A 13,008-nucleotide genomic window follows, 5' to 3' on the forward strand; every position below is an offset into this window, starting at 1 on the left:
AAACAGGAATATTTCTTCAAATTTGGCTTAAAATCCAGCTTACATTTTTAACAAAAGAGTCTGTAGTACAATCTATCCATCACCCTGTTTGCACATAGGACAAACACATCTTCTGACATACCATATGTGAGCTATCATTTATGCTTTGACTTGTGAAGCAAAATATTAACCAGAATTATCTTTGGGTTTTTTCCTGCAGCACATCTGACATGTTCCAAGTTTCATTTTCTTCACAGGACAATCTCTTTTTCAACAGCATTTTGTTGTCTTACAACTATGAACTGGATTTTGCTCTCAGTTATATGGATAAAATACAGAAATACATTAAAAAAAAATTCCTTTGCTTTTACAACATAGCATAAAAATAAATTTGCTCTCCTGACTCTTTAGAGCTGGTCTTGGCCTCATGCTGCCTAGTCCTGTGAATTTGAAGACTGACAGTTGATATTAGACCAGCAACACAGGAGGCCCATGTCTGTCTGTACGTTAGCTGCAGTGATGAAAGTTGTATAGGTCAAATGAAGTTTGAAATTCAGTAGGCCTATTTGTATATGTTTTTCTGCTTATTCGTAATATACGCTTGCAGGTAAGCAGGAAAGAAACTTCCTACTGACAGCCATGGGAAAGAGCACATCATTGCTATGTTTTAGCAAACTGGCCTGGTGCCACCCTCACATCCCAGCTGGCTTTTGTCACCACTGAGGCTGCTGCTTTTGAGCCAGTTTCTGTGGACAGGGCAGCTTCCAGTTTCTTGTGTAGCCAGGGTGCCATATAGTTATAGTCTAACACAAAGTTTAAAAGTCCACAACCACTACTTGGAATTAAGTTTCCCTTCTCTTGTGGTTTTCAACCTCTTGTGGTTATCAAGCCTAAAGAAACTAATCTCTAGCCAATGTAGTGAAGTATTATTAGCTCAGCTGTACCCATGAAGAAGCATAGTTAGATTTTTGCTTTAAAAAAAAAAACTCTAGTAGTACCACGTATTAAGAGGTGCTTTTGTCTCTATCATGCTTTTCTGCTTTTTGCCACTGAAAATACTGGGTAGAAAATATGTTTAGGTTTCACACTAAGAAACATCACTAAAAGCTAAATTTAGGGGGTTTACAACGTGTCAGGAGTTCTCTTGGGTGCTGTGAGACTCTTGGAAGATGAGGAATACCAACAGGGGAATGGCCTGGGAAATTACAACCATTTAAATTTAGCCGTGGTCAGTGGGAGGATATTTGGAGAGAAGAAACAAACATTATAAAATATTGAAGTATCATATTGCTGGATATTCCACGAGCTGCACCTCTTTTGGCAGTGGGACAAAGAGAAGATGAGGGAAAGGCTTGAGCACAATCTGCAATGTTTCTGCTTCAGGCAGAGTAAGAGCTTTTCAGTGGGGCAGATAAGAGTGGAACAAAATGCTCTAGACTCTAGAGCATTTCTAGACTCTAGAAACTGAAGATAGGGAAATTCAGAACAAGTGCTGGCCATCAGAGCCGCGTACAGAGGTGGTGAGGGGTTCTCCATCGCTTTGAGAAGGTTGGGTAAATAAATTTGAAGTGTGGGCTAGTGGGTCTGGCGGTTGACCATCAACCACCTCTGTTCTTGTTGCTAAAAATTCCTAGTTGCTTTGATAATCGGTGCAAATGATGCAACTTCATTTATATTGCCACTTGTAGAAGAGCCTCCTTGTCTACTTGACCGCTGAGAAATGCAGCATTGGCTGATAAGATTATTATTTTCTAGCGGAAACACGCCTTCCACGTCTAATCCAGTTATACCTGAGCAGAAAGAAACCTTTCAAAAGCCTTTGCAGCTGGATCGCAGTGGTCCTGCTGTACCCTGTGTTTGTGTGACGGTGAGTGCTTGTGGATGACGGGTATAGAAGAAACCACGTTCCAGCCTAGGTGGGGCAGCGATCCCAGTGAACTATGTGCTCCCAGGCATGGTGAGGTCTTGTGACTGGTGTGTCATCCCTTGGCTTTTTCTTTCCCTCATGCCCTTCTTCCTCTCCATTTCTGGTGTTAGCAGAGTTTGAAAGAGCAATAACATCCCTTTACAACACGTTCTCTCTCCAGTCTTTTCATCTTTCTTGTTGCTTTGCAGCATAGTATTGCATACTCAGACTTTATTCAACTTTGTCTTGTGCTCAGCTGACCTTTGCAATCTCCCTGTCCCCTTCCCATCAGACTTAGAAGTCTTCCAGAGCAATGCTGCTTGTACACCTAAATCCAGCAGGCTCACAGAGGTGCAGAAGAGGCAGCACCATGTCATCAGGATGCATTACCCCTCATTTTGCCTAGTATATTAGAAGTTCTGTTATTCTGGGAGACTCAGCCTGCTTGTAACTGTTTGTATCTTCTACTGAGGTGTCCTTCTTGGCTAAGGCTCTGAGTTTCCACATTTTATCTTAGTGTATGTTGTGATTTGCCTCGGTAAATCTGAGAACAGGAGGTGGAAAACTGAATGGAGACAAAAATAGCTTACAACTGGCTGTCCCTATTTCCCTTCAGTATTCTGCAAATGGACAGAATGAGGAATTACAGCTGGATTGTCTTGTCCCTGTAGCTACTAGGTGAGCCCTGCCATTTTTTCATCCTTTCCTCATAACCTGTCATGTCTATACCCATTTATTCCTGGAGTGGTGTCTCCAGGGGGGATATTTCTGCCTCTCTCCCTGGGTGAGAGCTGTACAAGAGACTGGCTTGAAAGCCCTGGCCCATCTAAATTCTTTCTACTTTTTAAATAGTCTCCTTTAAAACCTTTAGTGGTGTCCTTTACAATTTTGAAAATACTCCAGGGTTGCTTAAAAATGCTGTGGCCCTCAGAGACTTGCTTTTCAGTCATGTTTTCCTGTCTGCCTCTCTGTGTTGCTAGTTTCTTTACGCTTATCCTATAAGCTCTTTCTGGCAACCCTCAGCACTGTGAACACTGATCTGTGACTGAGGCTCCAGATGCACAGTAATACCAACAAATAAAGATGGGAATTTAACACGGGCAAACCTGATTTCCAGCCTGGACCCTGTGGTTTCCACCTTGATGCCACGGGGTGATGAGGTACAGTGGGAACATTGCCTAAGCAGGCTTCAGACTCGCTTTCTGACTTACTGTGTTAATCAGGAAGGGAGATACTGCATCTTCAGAGGCACTGCAGGCTTAGTCACTGTAGCGGAGAACAGGGGATGCCCCCAACATCAAACTGCGAGTCTGAGCTCCCAAATCTGGCAGAAAAGCGTGCCTTCCCTCCCAGTGCCTGCTGCTCCTCGGGTGGCTGCCGGTCTCCTCCCCGCCTAAAAAGGGACAGCGTTCCCCCCACGGGAAGGAATTGCTTTGGAAACCTCGCTGAACATCTGTGTCCGATCAGACCGAACATCCACACCAGGCGTAGCGGCGGCCCACGACCGAGCATCAGCAGTAGCACGGAGCCTTGGAAGGGGATGCGCTCCCGGCGCCGCGGCTCCCCGGGGGGTTGCGTCAGGGGAGCAGCCTCCCCGGGCTTGCAGTTGTGGTGGTGCTGCGTTTTGTAGCTTGCCAGTGACAAGCTGCAGAACAAAACCACAAGGCTTGAGATGCAGCTCAAAGCTACAGGCTTTGTAGAGCCAAACCACAAGGCTGAGAATTTCAGTAATTATAAGCCAGGAAAACAGTTTTTAGTTCTTTATCCCTATACAGGGCTTTGCCTACTGTAGAGGTGGAAGTGTGAGAGATGTCTGCTGAGATTCCACATTTCTCCCTACCATTGTTTTAGAAAATACAGAGGGAAGACACGCCAAAATGAAAAGATTACCCCAGGTGTCCCTCAATAAGAATCTTGGGAGAATTACCCAGAAATGTTACAGGGAAGAACACAGAGCAAATAGAAATGAGACAGAGGGGAGAAACCAGAGCAATTTCAGAGCAGTGTGATAGCTGAGGAAAATGCTTAGGGAAGTAGTCTAGACAAATGACAAGAGAAACAGCTACACAGAAGGGACCAAAGAAGACAGGTTGTATTCCCAGGTAGGGATAGGATCCACATTTATTTTGCACGGGCATTGAACTAGCTGAGAGGAGCCCCAGTATGGTCCTGGTGGTTCCCACAGCACTGGGAAAATGGGCAGCTGGATATGTGTAGTTATCTCTTTCTGAACGGCTCAAGCCACAGCAAAGAATAAGTGGCTCAAATGTTTGTAATAGTTCTTCTTTTTCTTTTCAATGTTTTGTGTGTGATGTAAAAGCAATATAAAACCCACTTAAATCCCAGAACTTATGTAGAATCTCATATGGAGTGTGAGTCCAAACAAAAGGCAGCTTTTTTCCGCTTTAAATAGCTTGCAGACCTTTGGTTTGAATTGTTTGCAAAATTTAGGCAATGCCATATTTAGAGTTGCACGTGAAATTGTAATTGAACTTACAAATTTATTTTAGTTTCAAGGTCACACACTGTTTTTCCAGGGTGTGCCTGCTTAAACCCATGATAAGATGGTTTCGCTGAATGAGTAGCTGTTCAAGATTTTTGTTTATCATCTTCATTTTTGTGCAACCTGGAGCGTGCTTAATGCAAGTGGAATCTGTGATTTTATTTTTTTTTATTCTCCACCCCAAACTGAAAGGCCTTTGCTTTACGTGTGCCTTTAGGAAATTCCAAAGGTTTAATATTTATCCAATTTTTAATGAATTTTCACAAGGGGGCAAAACTCAGCTGACATACCAAATCCCTCAAATCCCTTGGTCAAATGGGTGTTGATCTTTGTTAACATTTATAAAGTTGATTTTTTTTTTTAATTTTTTTTTTAAGTGGTGGGATCGCTCAGTGGCTGAAAATGTCATATTATAATAGAAAGCGATAGACCACTTTGACACCAGGCATTCTTTCTAATTCAACTATGAAGAAAGAACATGACTATTATTTAGGATTTTTTTTCCATTTAGGGTCCTGAGAGCACTTTGCCATCGTCGAAATGCAAACTTAAACTCACAGGATCCTTGCCCTAGTCAGCAAAAGCGTATTATGTTTGGGCAGCTTTGAGGGGCACGTGGGATCAAAACAGGATAGCAGTGGAATTTGGCTGTCTTAGGCTGCATCCTCATCGAGTTTGCTGTGTTAACGCCTTTTGTAGCAAGAGCCATTCACCAAAGTTTCATTCTTCAGGATCTGAAATTCAGCAGCTAAAGATAACCGTGGGACTGTTCCACACAGAAGCCTCTGTAAGGTGTTTAGCACCGTGTGCCGTGAGAGTTCACAGGAGCTGTGCGCGGTACACACGTAGTGTGTGAAACGCAGCAGGCATTGGCTGTCGTAGAATTCCCATTGATAATTACAGGGGTAATCACTACTGAGCAGGGGAGGCTCCTGAGGATTTTGCAGGCAACATCAACATCTTTGGCAGTGCTTTGAAAGCAACTGTAAAGTCACTGTTAAGCTGCAAGCAACCCAAAACTGGTGTAAATAATGACTTCCAAAGCACATGCTTTTTATGTAGACTGTAATGTCTGCCTCTGTTGCTTGTCATGGAGATTGCAGGGAAGATGGCTCAATGCTGCGAGGAGGGATTCAATCAGATTACCCTGCCAAAGCTGTTGATTAGCAGATTAAAACTCCAGCCATCCTCCCTGTGCCTTGCTCTGTATTTTTAACCCAGACAGAAGTGAAACGTTAGAACGTTTAATTGTTCTGTGAGTCCTGTGAATGCAGAGCCTGTGGTTTTTTGGAGGGCAGCACGTGCTATACCCACTAACATCTGGACCAGCAGAAGCAATGATATGCAGTAACATGGCAGAGAGGCACGAGCCCCGCTGTAGGCAGCACAGCCGTATTCAAGGGCAGTGTTCTCCCATGTTGGCAGGGTGAAAACTTTAATTAAAAACAGTCTGTTGGGTAAACATGAAGGACATACTTAGTTGTTCTCTCCCTTGTACCATGAACATGCATGACTCTTCACAAGACGAGGTGGCACCTTTATAAGCTTAATTCACAGAAAACCTAACAAAAGAGGGTAAATGTAGGATAAAGTGGAAGCACGTAGCTCACACTGAAAGTGGAGCTGTGTGGTCATTTTCAACTCTTTGAATGTTCTTAAAAGCATTTGCTATCCAAGGGTACATCCCCTTGGAGGCAGGTGGGAGTGATCACAGCACATGCTGGAATGCTTAAGCCATTAACCAACCTGTCTGAAGTGCCAATGAGATTGAAAAGATGGCACCAGGGAGGGGCTCATTCGTGCTGAAGCCCAAGCCTCTCTGTCTTCCTCACACTTGTCATCCAGACTAGCTCAAGTGCATCTGCACATGCTGCTGTCACCCCTGCACCCTCCCACTACAACCTTACACTAGTGCCTTGTGGCAGTGACCAGGGACAGCGGGAACTGCTGCCAGTAGTGCGTTTTATTTTTTTTTAAGAATAATAGCAATCTGCTATCTTTTGTACGTAATTGTGTTTGTTGTTTTACCTTTCCTTGTTTTTTTCATATTACCAGAGTGCCTCAGATGGTTTTTGGAAGTCAGTGGCAACCCGTGTCCCAAGAGAACCTCATGAGATACGTATCCTGAATCCCTACTTTATCCAGGAGGCAGCTTTCAGCTTCATTGGACTGCCTTTCAACAACGGCCTGATGGGCAGAGGGGTAGGTATAAAGCAAAGCAAGCAAAACCACAGGGAAGCACGAGAGACCAAGTAGCAGAGCAGGCTTACGCTGTTCTTATTTTTCCTTTGGACTTCTGCTGTTGGCCATTGAAGGGAAGGGACTTTGGCTCTGTTATGGTGGCAGTGCTCAGCCTCCTTCAGGCCAAGGCACAATCCTGCCTTGGAACACACTTTGGATTTTGGGGGGATCATCGACATATCAGCAGTGCCTTTAAAGCAACCGTAAAGTTTCATCCCAGGCTTATAGTAAAAGAGGGTAAAGGTTTACTTTATGAGGCCTTTGGTAAGAAGTTCTGATCTTACAGCAATGAGTTTTAGATGTAAAAGCTTACAAAAGAAAACAATGCACAACACAGTTTTAGGTCATAGTTATTAAAATACCTTCATGGTCATTCTCATATCTCTCACCCTGAGTGCAGCTTTTTGGAGTGTTAGTGTGGAGTAGGTGGTGACTTGGACTTTCTGGATTATCTCATACTGCAACGCTGTCCTCAGGACCTATTTATATTTGCTCTACCTAATATTTCAACCATTAGAGAAGGTATTACTTGGGTGGGTAAATTACTCATGTACACATGTGATGTAGTTGTTGATAGAGACCACACGTGACATTTTTGAGCACATTAGCACAACTGACAAACCCAGAGAGAAGGACTTTTGCTGGACAAGGTCTGCTTGCTCTGCCCCTGGCATTGTCCTTCCATTGTTACCAGTACAGGAGATTTGCCATGTCACAGCATGGATTTGGACTAGACAAAATAGTGCCTCTTTTTCCATGCTCTAATTATATTGTGAAGTCTTCAGAAATATTAGAGACATTTGTTTTGTGCAGGTCAGTTGGGTGGGTGCCTGAGATAAGAAATTCCCTTCTTAAAATGCAGTGTACAAGATGTGCAGATTCAGCCACGTAGAATGGGTCTTTTGTGAAATGCATTGCTGCATACGTATGTACAGAAGCTGTCATGGGGTTCTGGAAGCACTGGATTTTTGCTCTGTACACTGAAGGTATCTTATCCCAAATATTCCTGACAGCTAGGAAGTAACTTACGTTACCTCTCTGCATTCTCCAGAACTCACCCTTAAAACGATGTGCTCTTGATTTGTCTTCCAGAAAATCAGAACTGCTGCCCCAGTAAAGGACAGAAATCATCAGACTTTTGCCTTTATTTTCTCCAGATTTGTTTTTATTTTTAAACACGTTATTTTAATACACAAGATATTACTTAAGCTGAGAGGGGAAGAGAGAATCCGGAAATGAAAATGCTGTGAACTGAAGTTTATGAGGTTTTGATAGGTTGTTTAACACACATCCAATTGGGATATGAAGGCATCTTAATTGAAACCTGATGTTTCACTTCATGAAAGTCCATTTGAGCATCTAAAAATAGTTTATGGAGCTTTAAGACAAGCAGTCTTTCCCCATGACCCCTGCTAGATTGTGTAAACTGTAGTTCATTCCTTCAGATGGGGCAACAGGAGCTCTGCAGGTGCATCTGTGGGGCTGGAACATTACTATACCCTGTGCTGTCTGTGCAAGGACACTCTAATATAGATTCTGTCAGAGTTTAAAAACGGGAGAATATTTTTATCCTGTGAGTACAAATTTTACTGCAGACATCAACTATGGACTGCTGTCATGGAGCTGCTGGGACTTCACGCTTTAGTGAGTGCTGCTGCATCAGTGCAAAGGCTCCAACAGAAGCTACTGCTGCCAGTGTAAAGAGGGAAGAAGAGTCTGAGTAGGATCCTGATGATACAAATTTGCTACAGACCTTTTTTCACGGAGAGTTTAAATGGGAAGAGTGGAAATCAGAGCGTGTAGACCAAGAATCCAACCATCATTAAAGATTTGAGAGAGATCCAGCAATACGTGTGAGGAAGCTAGAGCAAGGAGAATTGCTCCACAAGAGCCAGTGTGACCCAGCAGCCACAGAGCACAGCTGGTTGGGTTCAGGGTCATGCTTTAGAGATGAGAAAAGCCTGGAAAACTTTACTTGAGAAAGAATGAACATGGAAAAGGGAAATGCTGAGGTCTAGTAAGCAAAAGCACAGCTAACAGTATGTGTCCTGAGTTTCTCCTGGGGAACCGGGATGGGGGCAGATTGGTGCCCCCGTGCTGCAGCGTGCTGTGGTACGTTGGGCAGGCTACAGGAGGATCAAGGCTGGGGATACCTTAGTAATGCAGGCCAACACGAAATCCTCGTAAAGAGCAGTAATATTCCACTCTTCTTTAGTTCAGATGCCTAAATAAACTTCAGTGCTTCTCTTGCACACCACATATGGTAACAATGTGCTACCAATTAACTTTGTAATTTGGTGGCTTTTTCAGCAAGGTTGAGGAGAGCTAGTAAAATAGTTTGGGGCTGATCTCAAAGCGTTTTTCCCAGGATTCAATAAAGGACGAATGTAGTAACATCCTCTGCTTTGATAATATAATTTGGGCCAGATGGTTCTGGAGGATAGAAGGGGGGTACAACTCAGATGTGCATTTTTATTGCACTTGTGGCATTAGTAGCCAAAAGTCTGAGCAAGGAGCAAAACTGGTCACCCACAATAAACAGTGACTTCTCTCTGGGACCGGTAAAGCTTTTCAGGAGTTTCCTCAGTCCATTTACTGAAGTCATAAAAAGAGGGAGAGCTGTTTCCTACTGCATGTGGACTTCTCTTTTGTTGGGATAAGCTAATGATAAAGAAGAACTTTCATTTGGGACCCTAGTAATGTCTGGGGAAAATTAAATGTTAATGCCTGAGGATGGTTTATCACAAAAGAAACAAGCTAGTAAAGATCCTTTCTTTGATTAAAGAACCCTCTTAAAGTGTGGGTACAGACTTGGCTGTCTCAGTAGCCAAAGGTGTATGTATGTGATTTACGTTTCAGTGGAAGTTCTGTGTACATAGGTCTCTTGGGCTTGAAACCAGACATCACTGGTATTGCAGCTGGTAATTCAGGTATGCAATAACCTACCTTACAACTGCAGACAGCTTACTGGGGGACAAGCATGAACATCAGTTCAGAGGTGTCATTGCCTGTTGCATGTATGACACTAGAGATGGTTATTGCCATGGTGCTTTTTGCTGTGTAGTAAATAGTCCTATCCACTCAGTAGCACTAAGAGCCATTGGAGCAGTGGCTTTCTGGCTCTTCTGGGAGCCCTGAGCATGGTGTGAGGTGGCCAGGAGAACGTCTCAGATTACATTATCAGTTCTCTGAGGACTCCAGTGCAGACTGTGGTGTTTGTTTCTCTCTCTCTGCTGGTGCTGTTCATCCATGGAACTGCTTATGCTTTAACTTCTTATGAGATTAAGCTCTTCTGCCCAAAACTGTAACCCTTTGGTTTGTTCGTGTACTGGAAATGTCTGAATCTATAAACCTCTTACTAAAGAGGTAAAACATCCTCCTCTGGACTTCACCCAGCCTCAGCACCAACTTGGTGATGGAGGAGCCACGTGCAGGAGGTGCTACCAGGCTGCGTCAGGCACCTGGCCATGGATTAGCACCTCTGCAGAGTGCTGACAGCCCTCATGCACTCGGGGATTAACCTCTGATGCTGGAGTGTTAGCACGTCCTGCCCCAGGGCTTCTCTTTGCTGTTGTGTGGTTTTGCCTGTGGGCAGGCAGCCTTTCTGGAGATGCCAGTGGCGACCCTTTCCTCCTTAGGCAGTTTTTCAGCCCCCCTGGCTGGTCATAATGACCCTTTCTCCCATTAGTACTGGGTTGCTCTGGTGTCAGCAAGCTTTGTCTCCTGGGCTGTTCTTGCCCGAGCGTGACTGTGTGAAGGCCATGTCTTGGGACCTGTTGGGTCTTTATGGAGCAGAAGAGAGGTGAGGGGTGGCAGGAGCAGAGCGGTCTGCCACTCCATCGTTTCCAGTTGCGTGCTTCTCCTTTTTTTACACTCTGACGGCATCTTCTAAGGCAGGTGGAGGGACAGGTAAAGGGCCACTGCAGCTGCAGTCGGTGAAATGTAGAGTCTTAGTGTCATTTGCTAAGCTTTGGGTTTGCAAGACAGCGCATCGGCTTCATGGGCTGGACTGTTCAATCCATTGCCACTGCGGTGCGATCAGTCCCCGAGCTGCTGGGGAGTGGACACGCGGACAGGCCAGTGCAGGGTAGCAGGTAAATGCGTACCAGCTGCCTCTTGGTAAATGCCCAGCCACGTGCTTCTGCTCATGATAGATGCAAAGTAACTGAAGGGAGTTTACCTTTCAGTGAGAGTAGGCCATGAACTCCCATTTAGCATAGGGTGAAGCGTATACGTGGTTACCACGGAGCAGCTATCATGTAGTAAAGTAATGCCCTTCCTTGCCCTCTGTTAAATTGTTAGGTCCTTAAGAAATACCCCCTGCATTGCACAGGAATCAGCTCTACAGCAAATGGTAAATCAGAGCTTGTGCATCAGGTTACATGTGGTCAAAGATACTTGATTTGGGCTAAGTCGTTTAGGAGCTCAGCAGTTAAATGGCAGAGCAGAAACCTGCTGGGCAGCTAGCTTGTCATGTCTCCAGCAACAGACCTGTGGCCCTTCCCTTTTGCTCTGTTGCAGTTCTGGAGGCTCTCTCCCGCTTACAGCAAGGGATGACTAGGCCAGGTGAAGGAAGAGTGTTGGAGATGCTCTGCTTTGTCTTTCAAAGCCAAATATTGCGGCTGATTCTGTGCGTGGATGGAGGTAGCTGTGGGAGCAGCACTGGGTGAGTAGGCTCTGTGACAGGGACCACTCTGCAGGTACTTGTCTGCTCGCAATAAGTGATGCTAAATTGCCTTTTATGCAATTTGTTTCCAAACTTGCTAGCTAAGGGAAGCAAAGAGTAGGTCTGGGGTTGTTCCTATGCAAACATAAATGAACAAAAAGAAAATACAGTGACTATTGTATATAGCGTGTGATGGCTGTTGCATTTTTGTTCTGTATTTCTTTTGTTTTGACTTTATTGCTGATCAGGTCTGTAACTGATAAAACTAAGATAGCAATTTTTCTTAGGTGAGCAATTTTTCAAGTTTCTTCTCAAATAAATGAATATAGTAGTCATATTACTTTGAATATCTAGTTGCATTACTGGTTTTTGAGGAATTTATTCTTTGGCAATGCTTACCTTTTTAGTGAAAAAGGTAACAATTGGAATAGTCTGAACAATCCAATATGTGTTACCCCGAGCTAAGTAAAATCCCATAAATACCTGGCATTCATTTGACATATTAAGGGAGTCAAATCTTTCTAAAAACAGATTTACAGCAGTCATTTCCTTCCAGTCCAGCAGGCAGTGACACAGGAATGACCCTGGCATGGAATGAAAAGCAGCGAGAGCTTTTCATATGCACCAAGCAAAGAGCAGTTACGGTCCCCTGGTTCAGTTGCCAGCATTGGGTCTCCGGTGCAAGCCCATGAGGTGATGCTCAGCCTCCATTAAGTCTAAAGGAGGGCTGGTGTTCATTTCTGCTGACAGGCTTCTTTTCTTATGTGAGTAGAAGTCAGTCTTTAAAGCCTCTTCAGGGGGACCAATGGAAGATGAAATACCAACGTTTTGAGGCAAAGCCTTTTATCCTTCCTCTTGCAGCAGAGAACAGTGTAGGAGCAGTTAGGAGAACCTGTCCTATGTCTGTCTGTACTGCTAAAGGCATTTCTGGTTCCCTGACCCAGTGGTGCTGACTGGTTGTGTTTGCACCACACAGAGCTTGCAGTGATCCCTGATGCAGCACAAGACCAGAAATCTTTGCCTCACTTGCTTTTATGCTTTTCTCACCCAGGATCCACCATGCATGCGCTCGCCTCACCCATGGAGGACATGTGCCAGCGGGCCCCTGGAAGGAGCCACACTCTGGATGCACAGGCAGCCTTTGCCCAGCACTGCTGTGATGATGTGTCACTCAGCACGGCTGTGTTTGCTGCTTCTGTTTGTCAGATGGCCTTTTGGTGTTGCATCTGGCTCATATGTCAGTATGCTGCGTTCTCTCAAATGGGACCAGGCAAAGGGCTGATCCCTAGGGAGCATTATATTAGATAATACATTTTCCAGATGTTTGGGCTTAGACAAGCAGGCCAGGCTTGGAAATGTGGACTGTCAATTCAGGCCCCGTTATCCAGGAAGGTTGCCCTTGCAGTTATCTACCAGTGCTGGAGAGGGGATGCTGAACATGGTACCCACCATGGGCCCCAGCTGGGGCAGAAACCTGAGACACAACAGGGCGTACAGAGCTTGCAAGGACAGGGCTTGTTGCAGGGAACTGGCAGGGGGAGAGGACTGCCAGTGCTTTCTGGGGTCTTGCCATTCCCAGCTCTCCCTAATGGGTGGGGACTCATCATCAGAAACGCATCATGGCCACATCTGGAGCAGCAGTCCAGTTGGGCCACTCCAGGCAGTCCCATGCCGTGACCTGGCCTGCACTGGCCAGTCTTTGTGAGGCTAGGA

At 44.9% G+C, this 13,008-nt stretch overlaps 1 protein-coding gene across 9 annotated transcripts in view; it reads left to right on the forward strand.

The window, feature by feature from the left end:
- ST3GAL3 (ST3 beta-galactoside alpha-2,3-sialyltransferase 3) overlaps nt 1-13,008 on the forward strand; it is a gene marked incomplete at both ends in the record, with an annotated part of 188,601 nt that overhangs the window by 157,702 nt on the left and 17,891 nt on the right. For 3 of the 9 annotated variants that reach the window (XM_082003288.1, XM_082003291.1, XM_082003289.1), the window contains one exon: nt 6,444-6,590. The exons of 5 other annotated variants lie outside the window; for them this stretch is intronic. In XM_082003288.1, coding sequence (XP_081859414.1) covers nt 6,444-6,590 — 147 coding nt within the window. The remainder of the gene's footprint in view (nt 1-6,443; nt 6,591-13,008) is intronic. One more of the 9 variants, XM_082003290.1, reaches the window with a different exon arrangement.

The sequence above is a fragment of the Phaethon aethereus genome, assembly GCF_964289735.1.
Source record: "Phaethon aethereus genome assembly, chromosome: 8".
Classification (NCBI taxonomy): domain Eukaryota; kingdom Metazoa; phylum Chordata; class Aves; order Phaethontiformes; family Phaethontidae; genus Phaethon; species Phaethon aethereus.